This window comes from Triticum urartu, chromosome 4, assembly GCF_003073215.2.
Source record: "Triticum urartu cultivar G1812 chromosome 4, Tu2.1, whole genome shotgun sequence".
Taxonomy (NCBI): Eukaryota; Viridiplantae; Streptophyta; class Magnoliopsida; order Poales; family Poaceae; genus Triticum; species Triticum urartu.
In genome coordinates this window covers 589,436,102-589,455,734 of record NC_053025.1, presented here as the reverse complement: position 1 = coordinate 589,455,734, position 19,633 = coordinate 589,436,102, and the positions used below count along the sequence as shown (strand labels likewise).

The following is a 19,633-nucleotide window of genomic DNA, read 5'->3' as shown; positions in this document are numbered from 1 at the left end:
TTCGGGGCGAAAAGCTCAGTCCCGCCTCCCCAACACTATTCAGTTATAGTAATATCCCTTTTCTCATCGAACTGTTTTTGGAAGGACAAATTCTTACCTTAAGTTTCCAAAAGCTCTGTTTTTAACGTAGATTGTTGGGTGAAGTGTATTCTTGAGAATTTAGCTTAAAATACGTGCATGTAATCTATATTGAAATATTTAAAACATTTATTTATAATAGTGAACATAGGGAGTATTTTTTATTATTCTCAAGATATGATGGTAGGAGCGAAAAGTAGTTTTAAGACTTTTGCTTGAAGTTAACTTAATTAGTGTTGTTTTCAAAAGAAACACGCCAAAGTTTGATTTTCAGAGGACACCACCGTCTAATTGCAGTGTGACCGGTGTGTTGGAGCATTTGTGCGTTGTAGTTCGAATGGTGTTGGTAATGTCCAAATTAATCAGGAATTAGTCCATGTCACCTATGGAATCAAAGTAGATTTTCATGCTCAAGCAATGTGAAATCAGTCAAAAATCACTTCATCAGAAATTTCTACATCATGATCATCTATCTCCGCTTATGACAGTGCTGACCTTGGGGTGCTGGAAGAACCGTTCACATGGGCGGAGATTGTTAGAGCCATCAAGAAAAGTCCGAACAATAGAAGCCCGGGACCTGATGGCTTCACAAATGAATTCTACAGCTGCTTCAAAGAGGTTTTGAAGGAGGATCTGATGCGCTTCTTTCAGGAATTTTATGAACTGGGCAGCAGCTTGCACGGCATCAATGTCGCAAACATTGTGCTTATACCCAAGAAAGACGCACCAACAGATATCAGAGACTTCCGCCCCATCTCCTTGGTACACAGCTTGCCCAAGCTGATAACCAAAGTGCTTGCCGCACGACTGCAACGCCTCATCCCAGCCATGATTCATCCGCTGCAGTCCGGTTTTTTACCTGCGATGCATTATCGAGAATTTTATATTAGCAGCTGAATTGGTACAACAAGCAGCCAAGAGAAAGAAGCCTATGATTGTTCTGAAACTAGATTTTCGGAAGGCTTTTGACAGTGTCAGCTGGGATGCCCTTTTCCAAATTTTTCAGGCAAGGGGTTTTGGAAGCCGTTGGAAAAACTGGATCTCTAACATCTTCAAGTCAAGCTCCTCTCAAGTCCTTCTTAATGGCCAGATTGGGGAGAAGATACAATCCAAATGTGGCCTCAGGCAAGGGGATGCACTGTCACCGTACCTTTTTATATTAATTGCTGATGTTCTACAAAGGTGTTGTGACAGAGAGCATCAAGCTGGTTTGCTCAAACATCCGCTTGGGGGGGAGGGACCTTTCCCTGTCCTACAGTACGCGGACGACACTCTCCTTTTGATACAAGGGGATCCACAGCAAGTTGGCATCATCAAGAGGGTCCTTGAATCTTTTTCAAGCTTCACTGGCCTATCAATTAATTTCCAGAAGATCTCCTTCGTCCCTATTTGCGTTGATCCGGCAGTTTGTCAACAGATTGCTCAAATTCTGCAGTGTCAACCATCTGCTTTCCCGTGCACCTATCTTGGGCTGCCCCTCTCAACGCACAAGATCACTCACGGGCTGCTAATGCCTGTTATTCACAAAGTGAACAAACGACTCTCAGGTTGGCTGGCCGCTTTCCTTTCTTGGGGAGGAAGGCTAACATTGATTAATGTTGTTCTGGCAGCGATCCCCAGCTACTTCATGGGCTGCTTCGTCTGGCCGAAGCAATCCTTACAGCAGCTAGAGCAGATTATGAGGGGTTTTCTGTGGCAAGGAAAGAACCACGCTCAAGGTGGGCAGTGCCTGGTGGCATGGGATTATGTTACCTTGCCGCAGCAGAATGGAGGTTTGGGCGTACGAGACCTTGATGCACATAACTTGGCAATGATAAGCAAGATCATGACAAGGATCCTACAACCCAGTGATGTGCCATGTTACCAATGGTTTGCATCAACATATTGTCATAAAGAGATACCATTTACGGTGCGCACTACGGACACTGCCATATGGCGCTGCATCAAATCTTCTATGCAGTTTGTCATACAGTCCACAAGGTGTGAACTTGGAGATGGCACCACTATATCATTCTGGTATGATCTTTGGATTGCGAGTGGCCGGCTATCCAACTCCTTTTCAACCCTTTTCACCTTTGCCCGATGCAAGTCTTGCACAGTTGCCTCGCAGTACGTCTCTGGACACTAGATGATACAGCTTCATCCCAATTTATCCTACACAGCGATGCGGGAGCTTGAGAGACTAACTCAGGTACTAAGTTGCAACCCACCAACAACTGCTAGAGCAGACGTCAGGAGACCAATAGCGTTTGACAGCAATATTTCTACGCCTTTTTTCTACAAGATGCTTACGTTCAGGGGCAGGGATTGCCCGCTGGCTCGTTATATTTGGGACCAAATCATACCCAAACGGCACCGCGTCTTTCTATGGCTGGCCCTCAAGGACAGGCACAACACCCGGAATAACATAATAAGGAAGCACTGGACGAGGCTAGTAACACATAACGGATGTGACCTATGCCCAGCAGCCGAGACTATGCATCATATTCTGCTTAGATGCAAACTTGCACAAACTGTTTGGGCAAAGGCCGGCCTTCTGGACTTGGCAGTTTCATGTGAGTCTATAACAGATTTCTTGGGCTCTGACATACCAAAGGGGGCAGGTGGCGCTCTCTGGAATGTTTTCTTTGCAGCTTCTGCTGTTGCGCTTTGGCATGCTCGGAACGAGCAAGTTTTCCACAACAAGTGTTGGACATCTGGAAGGGTCCTTTTTGAGGTGGCCGACCTGATCAAGGTATGGACTCTGCGAGCACCCACGGGAAATGTCAGGGAACGTTTATCTTCTTGGGCTGATGTAATGATGCCAGAATAGCTGCAAAGCTTTTTCTGTGCATCCTATTTTTTTTCTTCCCTTCCTTCCTACTTTCCCTTGTTCTTCTTCCCAGGCTTGGCGTTGGCCTGCTGCACGTTCTGTGCGGCGCTCATAACGCCTTCATGTAAAACGACTTTGGTCGCTCAGGCCACGGCCTGTTTTGAATGCATAAGGTAGAACATGCTCTACCTTTTCTTTCAAAAAAAAAAGCTCATGTTAATGTTACTGCTACTGGTGGCGAAATGCAGGGCGGCGTCCTCCTCGGGCCGTCGGCGCTCGGCCGGAGCAAGGTCTTCCTCCACAACGTCTTCCCCAGGGAGAGCCTCATGGTGCTGGACACGCTGGCAGCCATCGGCCTGCTCTTCTTCCTCTTCCTCGTCGGCCTGGAGCTGGACCCGGCGTCGCTCCGCCGCACCGGCCGCCGCGCCCTGGCCATCGCCGTGGCCGGCATGTCCGTCCCCTTCGCGCTCGGCGTCGGCTCCTCCCTCGTGCTCCGGGCCGCCATCGCGCCCGACGCCCCGCAAGTCCCGTTCATCGTCTTCATGGGCGTCGCGCTCTCCATCACGGCCTTCCCGGTCCTCGCCCGCATCCTCGCCGAGCTCAAGCTCCTCACCACCGAGATCGGCCGCATGGCCATGTCGGCGGCCGCCGTGAACGACATCACGGCGTGGATACTGCTCGCGCTCGCCATCGCGCTATCGGGCAACGGCTTGCCGTTCGTGTCCATCTACGTGCTCCTCTCCGGCGCCGCCTTCGTTGGCCTCGCCACCCTGCTCGTCAGGCCGCTGCTCCTGTACATGGCCCGCCGGTCCCCCGAAGGCGAGCCGGTCAAGGAGTCGTTCGTCTGCGGCGGAATGGCCATCGTCCTTGCCGCCGGATTCGCCACCGACACCATCGGTATCCACGCGCTGTTCGGCGCGTTCGTCATCGGCGTGCTGGTCCCCAAGGAAGGCGCCTTCGCCGGCGCGCTCACCGAGAAGATCGAGGACATCGTGTCGTCGCTGTTCCTGCCGCTCTACTTCGTCTCCAGCGGGCTCAAGACGAATGTGGCCACCATCTCCGGCGCCAAGTCGTGGGGGCTCCTCCTGCTCGTCATCATGACGGCGTGCGTCGGCAAGATCGGCGGCACAGTGCTCACGTCGCTGCTGATGCGGGTGCCGGTGCGCGAGGCGGTGGCGCTGGGGCTGATGATGAACACCAAGGGGCTCGTGGAGCTCATCGTGCTCAACATCGGCCGCGACCGCAAGGTCCTCAACGAAGAGGCATTCGCCATCCTCGTGCTCATGGCGCTCGTCACCACCTTCCTGACGACGCCGGCCGTCACCGCCGTGTACAAGCCGGCCCGGCGGCAGTCGTCGTACACGCACCGCACCATGGAGCGCGATGACGCCGATGCCGACAGCGAGCTGCGGGTGCTCGCGTGCTTCCACGCCAGCCGGGGCATCCCGACGCTGATCAACCTGGTGGAGGCGTCGCGTGGCACGCGGCGGAGCAAGCTCACCATGTACGCCATGCACCTGGTGGAGCTCTCGGAGCGGTCGTCGGCGATCACCATGGTGCAGCGCGCGCGCTGCAACGGCTTGCCGTTCTCGGGCCGGCTCGGGCGGAAGGTCGCGGGCGGGGAGGAGGTGCAGGTGGCGTTCGAGGCGTTCCAGAGGCTGAGCGCCGTGACGGTGAAGCCGATGACGGCCATCTCCGACCTGGCCACCATCCACGAGGACATCGTCAACTCGGCGGTGCAAAAACGCGCCGCCGTCATCGTGCTCCCGTTTCACAAGATACTCTGCCACGACGGGACGATGGAGGCGTGCGTGGACCGGGCGTACCACCACGCGAACGTGCGGGTGCTCCGGAAGGCGCCGTGCACGGTGGCGATCCTCGTGGACCGGGCGCTCGGCGGCATGGCGCAGGTGTCGGCGCCCGACGTCTCCTACACCGTGCTCCTCCTCTTCTTCGGCGGGCCCGACGACCGCGAGGCACTGGCCTACGCCGCCCGCATGGCCGAGCACCCCTGTATCGTTCTCACCGTGGTACGCTTCAGCGCGGCTGTGCGGCGGCGGCGGTCAACCCGCGCAGCGCCGCGGACGACGAGCTCGCCGACGTCGACGAGGTGGCCATACAGAAGCACGTCGTCCCCGGCGGGTCGGTGTGCTACGAGGAGGTGGTGGCGCGGGAGAGGCTGGAGGTGGCGGCGGCCATCAAGGCGTTTGGGAGGGGGAAGAATCTGGTGGTGACCGGGCGGTCGGCGCAAGCGATACCCCTGATGGAGAAGACCGACTGCCCGGAGCTTGGACCCGTGGGGAGTTACCTGGCGACAGCAGAGTTCTCGGCGACGGCGTCCGTGCTCGTGGTGCAGCGGTACGACCGGAGGAATGACCCGACCTCGGCGCCGGCGGACGCGGCGGAGGACGAGGAGGCAGAGGACACAGTGGTGCGCGCTCCGATGCCATCTCCGGCCTACACGCCCACCAGGACGTCGCCTGGTGAGCACAATAGGCCAGCCGGAGGGGGGCTCGGTACGTGACGGCCGGCGCGCATGCAGTCCGCGTAGCTAGCTAGGCTAGGCTCCCATTAGTTCTCTATAATTGTGGTTACTGACTTACTGTGCCTGTGGACGCGTCTCTGTACATGTAGAAACCCAAACAAATAACAACGGCATGAGCAGCTTGTAGTACCTCAACACAATTGTTACTTATTGCTAACAAAGTACAACCTCACCGGACCAACCTATGATTGGATACTTAGAGGATAACACTGTATCCTCAGTCCACCAGGAATCAAGTTCTAGACTTAGACATTAGTGTTTATATTTTTCTGAATTTATTCAGGCCTTTTAACAATGTATGTGCAATGGGAGGAGATGTTTTTGTCGACTACGAAGGCGTCTATGGCGAGTTTGTCAATCTTGAAAAGATGTGCCGACTCAGTCTCTCAAAGATGCTCGCAGGGATAGGTGGTGCGTCCATAAAAATGGGTGTATGTGCATATGTATGGGCGCCTGCATCTGTACCGTGTTAAAAGAAACAAGTACAACCTCTACTCCTAAATGTAAGACGTTTTTATAGTTCAAATTTAAACTATAGCAATGTCTTATATTTACAAAGTACTCCCTCCGTCCGAAAATATTTGTCCAGGAAATGGATAAATTTGATGCATCTAGAACTAAAATGCGTCTAGATACATTCATTCCTTCGACAAGTATTTTCGGACGGAGGGAGTACTATAGAGGAGAGATATTTCAAGTTGCCAACCAACAATAGTTTGTGGGTACTTTACCTGTGATCTTCATGATACGTACTCCCTCATGTCTTTTTTACTTTGCATATAAGATTTGTTTAAAATTAAACTTTATAAAGTTCGACCAACTTTATAGAAACATATCAATATTACAATACAAAATAAATATCGTTAGATATGTCATGAATTAAATTTTATATTGTAGATGTCGATATTTTTTCATATAAATACAATCAAAATTTATGAAGTTTGATTTCAGACTAATCTTATATGCAGATTAAAAAGGACGGAGGGAATAATCATTCGAGTATTTTTTTTAGGTGTTCGATGCAATCTACTTATAATTGTTGTTGTATGTTGTCAGGAACCTTGAGATTACCTAAGTGGGGCCATGTTTTTTTTGTCCATCTATGTATGACAATGGGGGGGGGGGGGGGGGGGTCAACTGAGAACCAAATGAAATAGAATACCATGGTTTCATTCCTACATTTAATTGGAGACCAGAAAATAAATGGAACTTTATGTTTCTTGTTTCGTTGGAGAGATAGAATGGTACTGATTCAACTCACTTTCTCATAGGGATGATAGATTACCTCCCATACGCATATGATGTACAATTTGAACAACATATGTCTTTGCATTTTTAGCAACATATATTTGAACTTTCAGCAATATTTCATTTGTATTTGCATCAGAATCAATTGACAATGTACAACCACAAGCATAACAAGTGTATTCACATCACATGTAACACTTGTCAACACCATTCTCGTAAGGTAATAACTTTGTACAACACAATAGTGATAGGTTGACTCTCTTTCTTAGAGCTCTAAAGCTTTCCATGAGCACCACCACCCTTTTTTCAATTGTTTCTTATGTTAATGATTTAAATGGTATAGCATATCCCTTCTGTTTTTAAAAACTCTTTCGGGGTGTTTGCGCTTTTAACAGTAAAAACATCAATAACTGGTTTCTTTACTCTCTTTATTAAGAAAGACCAAGTAGAACATATACATATAGTCATATACAAGGACGGATGCACTCAAATAGGTGCTAGGATTATAGTGATCATAAGATATGTAACTAAATAAAAAAGTCAAATTTCAAATATTTGAAATTATGAAGATAAAACATACTTGTAGAGTACAGATATGAACACACACACATGAATTTTGGTTAAAAAACAATTTGATCATTTGTGGTCTATAATTATTATAACTAATAATTTTCTTAATTACTTGTCTTGCTTTTTTACTTTTGAAAACTTGTAAATATAAATTTTCACTTTGACCATTTATTAATAGGTGACTCGGTATGATTATGTTTTTTGGTCGTAATGGGAGTATCATAGTAGTATCATGCATCTTAACTAGACTATTTTAATGAGGTGACACAAAATTAAATAAAGAAAGAGAAGGTTGAATATCATATCACGATACCGTATCATAATAAATGTTATGCTATTATGTGTCATGCATGACAATAAATAAAGTACTATATAATACTAATATACTACTATGCATTAGGAAGATAGTATCATATACTAACTCTCCGTTACAACCAGCCTAGGGGCCGCTATGGTCATATGCACCTTTTTTTTAGGTGTTGGTCATATGCAGCTACAGCCTGTTTGGCAAACTAACGGAAAGGGAAATAGGAGTTTAATTCTAATTCCCTTTCCTCATCTCAATTACCAACCCTCCCCTAGATAATAGATATGTGGGACTTTTACACGTGAATTTTCTTCTTTCACTTCCCTGATGAATTCCCATTCCACTTAAACAAACAAAGAAATAAAATTCTCTATGCCTCAAATTCCCATTCCCTCTCTCCAATTCCACCGAACCAAACAAGCTGCTAGGATCAGGAAATTCCTGCTCATTGACGCAAAGGCCAACCAACCTGATTCGTGAGCCAGGGCGCGGCCTAAAAGCAGAAGCCCATGGGTTGAAGCGCCGCGGGTGCAGTCGGCCTTTGCCTACAGTACGCCATCAAAAGCTACCCACTGTCTATTAGATTGGATGCCCATCACTCCATCAGGAAATACGCGATTCTGAAAAATAAAAAAAAATCAGAAAATACGCTTTGTAGCCTAACTACAAAACAACATAAAATGACACAGTGAGCAGAAAGGATTATTTGAGGACCATCTTGTACTATCACACACGTACTTAACTACACGCTATACGTAATTGTCCAGTAGTACTACAATACTACCCTAAATTGCTCACACAACCATATTGTTTTGTAGCCATGTTAACAATTCATTAAAATTGTTTGATTTTTGTGTGTATTTTTCTATGATTTAAGAGGGTTTTAAGTACCGGTCAACACACACTTCTGCTTCCGTGCCGCTCTTTTTTAGTTTAGTTTTCTGTTTTTGTTCTTTTTAAAGTATTTAGGCATTCTGTAAAAGTGTGGTTTCTTCACCATAAATACCTAGGCGTTAATTGGCACACTTTGAACATTTTAGTTTTAATGTTTGATTTTTTTTATGTTTGACAAAAATTAAATTTGAATTTGAATCATTTTGAACTAACGCAAGATTAGCGACATTAACGGAGGTGATGTGGCATCATTATAATAGGTTTACTATAGCATAATTATCCGGGCGTCACATTCGGATACACGAAGGATTTATCAGGAACAACTTGTAGAATAAGTCTTACCGTTTATCTATCAGGAACAACTTTTAGTAAAATATATACTTAGTATCTAAATTAGTATTTCAACTTAGTCCATAGCCACAAAAAGTCTAGTCCTCAAATAAATTAGTTTGACATTTTATTAATTAAAAATATATTTAATTATTTGTTTTTGCTGTTGTTTTATTCATCTTTGAGTATTTACACATTTTATACAAGTGTGGTTTCTCCACCATTATTACTTAGGATTTATTTTTCCCATTTTTAATATTTTAGTTTTAATGTTTGAAAACTTTTATTGTTTGCCTTGATTTTGAATTTTGAATTCGAACGGGATTGAATCATCGGGAGATTAACAACAGTGATCGTGGGGACGTGGCATCATTATTAAAGAGTTACTGTAGCTTAATTATCCGGACGTCATATCTTGCTTCTAAGTCTTGGGAGGACAGGATTGGAGGCAAAAAGGAAACCCAAATACCCCCAATCCCTTTGCATTCCCTTTTCGGCATTGATGCAGCATCCCCCCCCTTTGATTGCTGTCTATGCTTCTTCTTCTTCTTTTTCTTCTTCTTCTTCTTACTAAATAACTTGTTATATCTGAACGTCACCATCGTAATGGTAAGGGGCCTTGTCTTGCGCTTCTCTTCTCTAGCCTTGTCCATCCCTGTTTGTGTTCACCTTGCGGCCGGTCGCCTGTCACACTACTCTCATGTTCTTGTCTATCACAAGCCGTGTTGTTGCTTCCTTGCCACAAAGTTGGTGGTTAGGGCACTGAATTCCGCCTTGTTGAGTGTTGGTTAGGGCATTCTGATACTTTGTATGCCGCGAACAAAGACTACATTTTTCCACGGAGGAAGTTTGCTTGTAGAGCGTAGGTTGGGTGAACAATTGATACAATTAACATTTAAAAATCTTTCTAGATTCAGGTCATTCAACCCGGCAGCTCATGAACCAACCATCCGCTAGCCCAATATAGTTTCATCCTTTTTTATACAGCTAGCGGTTTCAATTCACGACGTTAATTTTGCAAGGTTTGACCATTGATGAAAATATGTCTCTCACGTAATCATGGGAGCATATCCTCCTAAATTGTTACAAGTAGAGTATTATCATCATTATTTGTGTTTCTTTCCTGAATTAGGCATACCATGGTCATGGATTTTCTTGACCTAATGTGTGCTAATTGCCTCTTTTGCTTCTTGGTCTTCTGAGAAGCGGAGCCGAGGAATATAAACCCCGTGTGGGAGGGGGAAGAGGCGCTCCATGTTGGTTTAAAGCGCGGTGATAGAAAGAGGAAAACTTGCCTTTTATGACTCTTGGACGGGTGGGTGTGAGGATTTCCTTTTGTATTTATTAGGTGTGCGTCCGGGACTGCCCGCACTGGTTAGCTGCGTTCTAATTATAATTATAAAAATAAAATTGTGGGCGCGAAGCTCCTCAATTTTAAAAAAGATTCCATTACTTCTCTTGCATCGTACAACCAGCGGTTCCAAATCCCTTCCTTCATGTAAGAGATGTTTTTCATCAAATTTTAGATCTAGATTTTTTTTCTGAAAAGCATCATTACCCCTTTGTTGCCATTAACGTAGTAGAGCTATCACTGTGGCACGTTCTCTTGCTAGCACGAGAAAACGCTCTGCGTAGCGTACTGTGGACGCACGCGCCTTTCGCCCCATTCGTGTATCGGCCTCGGCCTCGGTCTCGGGAGCGGGAGCAGAAGCAGAAGCAGAGCAGGGACCAAAAACCCCACCCAACCCCCTCCGGCTCCCCCTTTCCCTTCCGGCCATCGCCGCGGCCGGCCCTCGTCTCCTCCCCCCAATGCCGCCTCCGCCCCCGCCCCCGCCTCTCGCCCAGAGCATGCCCCGTCCGACCGCGGCCGCCGCCGGGGAGGACCACGCGGCGATGGTGAGGACTGAGGACCTCGTCCTCTGCAATTCCTGGCCTTGCCCTTCCCCCCTCGCGATCATCCGGCGGCGACCTTCGTCGAATCTCGAGCCCCCCTCCCCTTCGCATCCCGTAGCTTCCCTCCTGCGAAATCGGCGGATTTCGCCGTCCCGGGCGTTGGTTAGGGCATGATTTCGGGCGTGGCCCCTTTAGTTGCCTGCGTCGTGGTCGTGTTTTCTTTGGTCGAAAAAAGGGGCCGCGTTGAACAGGCGCCGCAACTAGGCTTTCGATTTCCTTTCTAGATTCGACTGCATCGCCTTTCATGTATGCTCCTCGACCCGATTGGGCTCAGGAGCTTCTTGATCTATCTTGATGTTTTGGTTCTTGTAGAATTGGGGCAGGAGGCCTCTAGATAGGCTGGATCTGTCTGACCAAGGGGCATATGCGTTTGAAACCAACTGTCTTCCAGGGTTCTGTGCAGAAGAATCCGTGAACAAGGCAGATAATCCGTGCAATTTCATACTTGATGATGCTTCTGCTTACCCTGCAGGACGAGGCACGCCCAGCAGCAAGGTGTGAGATATGTGGGAGTGGAGAGAACCAGCATGTTATGTTCAGCTGCATCCAGTGCAACGGCTGTCAACATCGGTATGCCCCTTTTCTTTACCCCTGTTTTGTTGAGCTTTTCACCTTGGTTCAGCTGTTACGCACTCGGAAAAGTGTGGTGCTTGCCACTCTGCCAAGTATGAATGCTTGGATGGAATAAGAGAATTGCAGAGTATTTGATATGTAACTAGGATGGATTTTGCAATAGAAAACTGATGCAGAGAGCCAAAGATGTTGAATTAAACTCAAAGCATTCCTAGATGATCCAAAATTTATTATATCCTTCTTTTGCTCTGAGGAAATTGTGTCCAAGTGCACTACCAGTTTTCTGATTTGGATGTGTATAAACGCATTTTAGTGTCCTTGTTCACTCATTACAATCCGTACGTGTAGTCCATATTGAAATATCAAAAACATCTTATAATTGTGAACGCAGGAAGTATCTTTTACAGCTAGGAAGTGAAGCTCATTCAACATGAAAATTCTATCTACCTCTCTGAAAGTTTTTCCTTTTTTTGTCGTTTTGTAGTTATTGCCTGTTGGTGGTGGAGTTTGAAATGAGATATGACTGGTGTTGCTCTGAATGCAAAAAAAAGGCTAATGGGGACCCAAAACCTATTCAAGGTAAAAATAACGATTACAAATATCAGCAATTGTTTCATCCTATTACTAAGTTCTTTCACCAATCTCATTCTTTGATTCATGTAACTAAGTACATTTCCTCCCTAATCATGGTGCAGGTGAAAAAACAGAGTTTCAAAGGCCTGAGAAGAGTCACAGGAATGTGGCCCATCAAATTGGTGTTAAAACACCCCAGATATATGAAAATTCTAAAGTGAAGTTCATTCCCTGTGAAGAGGCCTCACTGTTGAGTAGAGAGAAGCCAGCAGTTCATTATACGCGAAGATTTGTCGCGCGACGTAGTCAGGCTAATCCTGCATCTCTTCCTAATCTGAAGTGCTCATCCCCCAGTAGACAGGTTCATCCTGCATCTCCACGTATGAAGTGCTCATCCCCCAGTAGACAGGTCCATCCCGCATCTCCTCAAACTATGAAATTCATATCACCCAGTAGACAGGTTCATCCTGCATCTCCCCCAAACATGAAACCTTCGTCCAGTATGAAGAGCATACTTCCCAGTAGACAGGGTCGCCCTCCATCTCCTCAGAGTATGAAACAGTCGTGCAGTATGAAGTGTGTATCTCCCAGTAGGAGTGATGGTCAAGCATTTTCCTTGAAACGATGCGCTGTTGCAAGTCAAAACCCGATAAAAGCTGATGATACAAAGAAGAGACAGAAAGTGCAGTCAGGTATTTTCACGCATCTAGTGCCATATCTTTCCTTGTTTAGAACAGCTAGCTGTTGCTTCTGCCAAAAAGTTACAGTTCATGAAGACATTAATTTTGAAAAAACAGGTGCGACGATTCCTATGATTCCACATAATACAAAAGGAGAAGTTACAAAAATTGACCAGGAGCTTCAAGATCAGCCTAAAGAAGAGAAGGTAGCCAATGCAGATAGAGGAAAATGCAACTCCTGGGTAGACGATCAACCTACTGGGAAAAGTGCACTCAATGCTTCAGGTGTAATTCGTGATCGCTTGATAGTTAATACTACACTTCTTGATAAAAATAATATTTCACAGAATGATTATTGTTGGCAAGCATTCAAAACCTATCGTGTATATATTGTAATTCTTGATTTACACAAAATATATGTATTGATCTTACATCAGATAAAATTTGAGGATTTAAGAGGACTAATCAAATGGTTATGATGATCTATTTTTGAAGTGCTAACATATTATATTCCATTTCCAAAGTGCTAACAGATGCTGATAGTGGATGTGGATCTGGAACAAAGAGTCTGCACAACAATATAGACATGCCAGTGATCATCAGCTCAAGTGCAGAGTATGCAAGACGCCCTCCACCAGAAGCACGTTGCTGGAAGTGAGTATGTTAACGTTCTCTTAGTTTGCGTTTTTTTTCATCTCAAGAAGTATGGATCATTTCAACTTGTAATGATCCATTCATGGTTGCTTAATAAAACAAATATGAGGAACTTAGAAATGCAGGGATGTTAGAAGGTAAATCTGCTTCTAGATGATTCCCATAGTGTTGTTGCTTCAACTTTCTCCATCTGCTGTAGATGGTTTAGTATGGGAAAACACAAAATTTGCAGCTCCCGTTTTCATTGATCATTGCTCCAAAGACCTGAGGATACTGCACTCACTTCATAACTGCAGTGGATCTGCATCTCCCAGGGGTTTATCCATGGCTTTAGTTTGATTAACCAGAAATTAGCTGATTTTCTACAAAAAAAATTTGCTCAAGTAGTATGGGTGTGTTTGGATTCTTGGCTGGGGTATATTAGCTTCCTTGGTAACGATTGGTATTTGGCAAATTGGTAGGCGGTAAAAAAATACTTGCTTTGCAGGCTAGTAACTCAAATCATTCTGTTTTTTATTCTGATTGTTCCTGATTGATAAAAGGGGAGTAGGAGTTCCCTGGTTCCAACAGAAAAATATTCTAGATCAATTTCCGAATTAAATCCACTCGAACCTTCTGTGAATAAACATTCACCTTATGAAAAAAATATAAGATACTGTTCTAGCAATAGCCTAAGTGGATTCGATTATTCGTTCCTAGATTAGCAAAAGGTACAAGAGTGTGTCTGTTTCAGGAGGAAAATAATTCAAAATGTGACAGAATCAGATATTTGTCTATTGGATCTAAATAAAATAAATTAAGATATTTGTCTGTTGGACATTTTGGGTAGTCTAGTACTCCATCCTTTTCGCAATGAGATAAAGTTTTTGGGGAATCACCATTTCAGGATTCAGGCTGCCTGTGTACTGAGGAAACAAAGAGTGTTATTAGTACAATAATTTATGCATGCATATCCACCTCAGAGTGACCACTTGATTCTTGATTGCATGAATTATGTCCTTGTGAACTCCTTACTCTATTATTGTGTGACTGTGCCAAGTTGATTATTAAAATGAGAGTACATCTTAATATGCTACCCACAATGTTGGGTTTTCATAATTCAGCTTCGTAAGAAAAAGTGCTACTGGTCTCTATGATCATTGATCAATATGGATTCCAGTTGTCTAAAGTTGTCCGTTTTCTAGCATCACAATTTAAATTTTGATATTTTGGTATATCTGATGTAATCAGTGACAACCTTTGTTATGCTCTGACATTCCTTCGCTTTTTAGGGGATGCTTTCTTCTCTCTGATGGAGAATGTTCTAATCTTGGTGAATTTAAAGCATACTACCCATCTGTAGTATCATCCAGAGTTTATAATATAGCCAAGAAGATGCCAAACAATATACAGTTGAAGATATCACCTCGAATGAATTACTGGCCAAAGACCTTTGACGAATTCTGTCCAGTTTATGACGACATTGCCTTGATATTTTTCTCTGCTGAACTTGACTGGTAGGTTTATGATGGTCTCAGTACAAAAAATGGCTTATGTGCTACTGCATATTTGACCTTGTTTATAGCATGCGTTCATATACTCATCGTGCCTTCTTTCCTTTTTATATTTGAAGTCATAACAAAAAGCATCCTCGTCGCTTGGACGCGTACAACAGTTTTGTCATGAAGGCATATATTGATGACATCATGCTGTTGATATATTCCTCGGAAGTGCTTCCACCTGATTCTCAGTGTTAGTGCTCTTACTCTGTATTTGGATATCTCTGAAAAAGAACAGTACCCATAATATGTTCTTTCTTTTTGATAGGCCCATGTAATTTGTTTTTGCTTATATGCCTGGGTATAAAAATCAAATGCAGTGACTGATTTTTAGTGGTGTGCTAATTTCATACCATGGTAACAGGGATAGACGGAGAGACTTACTTATGGGGAGTTTTTGTGAAGCCGAAGGCAAAGAGCAATCATGCGCACTTAGGTTCAGTTGCTACATGACCTAGTGGTTTCTTTGGGCGTGAACTCATCAGTAAAAGGTACGAACAAACTGCAAATTATGGTGCTCATGAAAGATTGAGTTAATACTGTTTTCACACGGTTTTGGCAGCTTTGTTGCTCTCTTTTCTGGTGTCTGCATTATTATTCACAGAACCTGCAATCCTCGTAGAATACTAGAATCTCTTATGTTCTTATAATTTAATCACTGTTACCTTTGTAAGCTGGGTGAGCTTTTTTCCCCTGGGATTACATCAGTGAACCGCCGCGTATTATGAAAAAAATAAATAAATAAATATAGCTATGTGTAGCAGTGAGCTCGTTTGATAATTCTCATTTTTAGTTTGATTTGATTCCCTAATAATAACTTAAAGAAGAATAGCATGATATATCGGCTACTGAGTGGTTTGTGCTGGATATACCATATATTCAATTGGTTGTCAAATGTATTGAGATATTAAAAACTATTGTTCTTGCTTTAATTTTCCCAACATTGTGAAATTCAAGTATCTTGACGGCATGAACTTGTGAAATGGTGGTATATAATAGTAGGGTTTTGTCGCCGCAATCTGGAACAGAGAGCTTTCTTGGAGATCCCTTGAACGACAGTTATGCAGTTTCGGTGCTATGCTTCACTACGTATAAATGACAATGTAGCATTGAAGTACATAGTCTCCAATGTTAAATTGACAACGAAAAGCTGGAGAACCATGCAAATGCATGCCTGTATGAATAATCTTGTGTGAATCATGCCAGATTCTTTTTAATCGTCAAATTAATCCTGTGCAGGGGCAGGCAGTCAATTCGAGGGACGGCTGAGGACTCTCCATCATATGCCATAATGCTTGCATTATGGCACAGAGGCATTGGACTGGTTTAATCCATTCGAGCTCCTTGCTGAAGGAAGCTCGAATGAACCAGCATTGGTAGTTTGTATAGATTGTCATGTCAGTGTAATATGTTATTGTTACTCTGTATGCTTGATTTGCAGTGTCGTATTGCTGCTAAGGTGGGGAAGTGTTAGGACTTGGGAAGAAAACCTGTGATGCTAGCTAGTGACGTGCTGGAGATGATACTAGTATTATGAGGGTTGCCAAATTATGAAGAAAACTGGCACATGCTGCTATCCTATGGAGTATGGTTATTATAGACGTTGCTCCCATGAAACACATGATGATGCATGGATCATTACACCTACAGCGATCTAGTGGCTGTACCAGCTACTGCAGTAGTACGTAGCACACGTACAGGTCTATCGGGTTGAATTTTTGTGTTGTTTGACGGGATGGTCAGGTTGATAAACTAGGATAGGCCAGTGACTAGATGAGTGGAGTATAGTTGCTTGGATCGATTCCTGGAAGCGAAGCCCAGAGGACACGAGAAATGCTCCTCCTGTTAAGGCTGTTCCCTGCTATGCCAATATGCAGCGAGTCCATTTCCCTATGCATTTCTCAAGCAGTAGCAGATCACACTAGAGCCGCAACATGGAGTATCAGGGCATGTTTGATTTGCAGGATTTGGAAAACATAGGATTGCAATGTCATTCCCATTTGGGCCTCCTTTGGTTCATGGGATAGGAATGTTATAGGAATAGAAAAATCATAGGAAGTGAGATGACATGCATCTCAATTTCTATAGAGAAAGAGATGGCATTTGATATATATGATAAGGATTTTTATATTGAGTCTAAGCTAATGTTTTTTCCCTCCAAAATGTGAAGAATTGATTTCTATCTTACATAGGAATAGGAATCCATTCCTACAAACCAAAGGGCTTCAAAGAAATTTTTCCTTTGCAAATCCTATCCTATAGCATTCCTATAAAATTCCTACAAATCAAAGAAGGCCTTGAATCCTTCCAGATTTAGTTTGCTTGATTGCATCACAGAAAAATTAAAGGATCTTTTCTAAGTAATTCCAGAGGATGCTAAAATTCATATGGAATGTACTCCCTCCGTTCCATAATGTAAGACATTTTTTGAAACTACACTAGTGACAAAGAGCCTAATTGGTTCGATGCCAATTGTTGGCAAGTCTAAAAATTTGGCTCTTAATTGGTTGGCTACCAGTTGGTTCTTGTCCATCTCTAAAAAAGTTGCCAATTTTTGGCAACTTTTGGTTTTGCTAAACGTTGGCTTGCCAAATATTGGCAATGCCAAACTTTGGCAGCAAATCAATTAGCCTCAAAAAATGTTTTACATTATGGGACGAAGGGAGTACCATTTTTATGAGATTTGGTCAAGCGACTGACATAGGAAAAAATTATTAAGGAATCCAATCCTTCAAAATTCCTTTGAATCAAATCTGGCTTGGAGAGGTAAAGTTTTCGCAAATTAGAGGGCATTTCTGAAACGGATGAGACGAGAAGCAAGGAACAAACTACTACACGTTGACACTTGGTGCGCTAGGATTTATCCTATTAATCGGCACTTCATACACTCTAAAAACATTCAGTTAATTACACCTAAACTATGTATTCTCGAACCTTAGACATCAAGAATATGACACCGCTGAATATGAAGTTAGATGTTAGCCTATGAGACCACAGTGTGATGTTAGAGGTAATGTTCCGGATGACTTCGCTGCTGCTCACCTCTAGACAATAAAAAACTTTGTTGCTCCCATATTTTCCAAAGAACGATCAGTAAGATAAAACTCTTGATGGATGGATTCCGACAGGCCAACAACAAGCATGTCAATGGATAGGAAGCCGCCAATGGATAGGAAGTTATTGGAGGATGTATGCTATATGAAAAAGAAAGTGGGTAGAGATCGCCTTGTCTAATTCCTCTTTTGCATTTGATCCATGGGCCAGGTATTCCGTTGAGCAGTACAAATGCTGTGCCAGAGTGGAGAATGGGTTGAATCCAAGCACACAACCGCGGAGGAAAGCCTCTAGTGCGCATGTTAGAAGCAGCAAAGACACAATCAAGTAAAGACCACCATGCCGATTCTTCACACGCCAACTCTGCTCGTCGGCCACCACAGCGACATGGGCACGCATTGTCATGGTAATGAGATGGTATACCTCGATCACTAATCCTCCCTCCCTGGTTGCTTGTTGGCTCGGACGAAGATCGGTTTACACCGACGGATATGTTGCCTCAGACATTGCTTGGAATATTAGATTGGTTGGCCGATCTAACATCAGGTACACCGATGAACAGGTGCATAGAAAGAAAGAAAAAAAGAAAAGAGAAAGGGAAAGACAACAGGCTCCATGAAAAAGAAAAGGGTGAACATGTCTTGTGCATGCCTTTGTGCTTGGAAGCAATGAAGTGATAAAAATAGAGCACAACATGCGACCTTCTACGGTCATGTCCGTAGAGACACCTTAAACCGGAAGCTAACGGGTAATGAAGTGTTTTCGGTCAAATCATGTACTTAGACCTTGTTAATTCTAGCTCAATCCCGAGATCGCTACATATTTGGAAAGTTAAGGTTCCCTTATGAATCAAAATATTTATATGGTTCGTGCACAAGCAAGTGATCCCTACCAAAGATAACTTACTGAAGCGATGAAGGGTAGGTAGTTCACGATGTTGCTTTTGTGTTCACGACGAAACAATTCAACACTTATTTATTGATTGCCCTCTCCCGAAGTTACTTTGGAGGTCCATACATATAGCTTTTAATATTATCCCTTCAGTTAGCATTGACGCGTTGTTTGGGACGTGGCTAAATGGAGTGAATCCTGAGATTGCGTCAAGTATTCGGATTGGAATATGCACACTTCTTTGGGCTATATGGAACTGCAGGAACGATATGATTTTTAACAGACTATATATGATTAACTTCTTGCAGGTTATCTTCAGAGCTACGGCATGGATCCGTACGTGGTTGCTACTCACTCCTACGGGCTCCAGGGAGTATTTGGCTACTGCGTGCAACCGATGAAAGATGGTCGCACAGGCTATCTTCAACCGGTTTGGATGGCGGTCACATAATAGGATAGGTCCTTAATGTTCTTTCGTCCAGCCGGTTGTGGCTTTGAGTTGCTTTATCTTTTTTGTGCTCCGTTTGTGAGCTGTATTCTGCAAACCAGACTATTTATTTTGATGAACTTGATTTAATAAAGTGGCCGCATGTATCTTTTCGATGCAGAGGCAGGGGATGTCCTCCTTTTAAAAAAAAAAAGAGATGAGAACAATATCATCTCACGCTTCATTTTACAGGTTACCTGATGATGGAAGATGAAGAGCTCTTGTGTGCGGTGTACAAGGAGGCGATGAGATTACGAGCACGACATGCGGCCTCATGGCCATGTTTGTTGAGACGAGAAGCATGTCATCTCGTGCTCCATTTTACAGGTCAAATCACATGATCGTCTTGCGATTAAATGGGTGAAACGTCCATCATCGAAGGACAAATGAATCTGAAATCATACGGAGCGGCAAATGACCCACACAGCGACATGCTCGCAAATTTG

The 19,633-nt window shown here is 44.1% G+C and overlaps 1 protein-coding gene and 1 pseudogene across 2 annotated transcripts; both read left to right on the top strand.

Annotated features, from left to right (window-relative positions):
• The first annotated feature begins 1,366 nt into the window (after positions 1-1,366).
• LOC125552943 lies at positions 1,367-5,602 on the top strand (annotated as a pseudogene).
• Positions 5,603-10,470: 4,868 nt separating this feature from the next.
• Positions 10,471-16,396, top strand: LOC125554306. Of its 2 annotated transcripts, none has more exons than XM_048717883.1 (10): positions 10,471-10,680; positions 11,210-11,307; positions 11,795-11,889; positions 12,006-12,575; positions 12,681-12,848; positions 13,097-13,217; positions 14,489-14,713; positions 14,830-14,948; positions 15,120-15,246; positions 15,995-16,396. In XM_048717883.1, the coding sequence occupies exons 1-9, from the start codon at positions 10,594-10,596 to the stop codon at positions 15,206-15,208; spliced, it is 1,572 nt and encodes a 523-aa protein (XP_048573840.1). In that variant the 5' UTR covers positions 10,471-10,593; the 3' UTR covers positions 15,209-15,246; positions 15,995-16,396. The 2 variants fall into 2 exon arrangements, with proteins under 2 accessions (XP_048573840.1, XP_048573839.1); XM_048717882.1 differs by having other exon boundaries at positions 10,473-10,680; positions 13,088-13,217.
• Positions 16,397-19,633: the final 3,237 nt, after the last annotated feature.

Bases quoted from the DNA above. Each gene is read 5' to 3' on its own strand.
- LOC125554306 (XM_048717882.1), top strand. From the start codon at position 10,594: ATGCCGCCTCCGCCCCCGCCCCCGCCTCTCGCCCAGAGCATGCCCCGT. The intron at 11,890-12,005 runs GTAAAAATAACG...ATCATGGTGCAG, and splicing joins GGACCCAAAACCTATTCAAG to GTGAAAAAACAGAGTTTCAA. The intron at 12,576-12,680 runs GTATTTTCACGC...TTGAAAAAACAG, and splicing joins GAGACAGAAAGTGCAGTCAG to GTGCGACGATTCCTATGATT.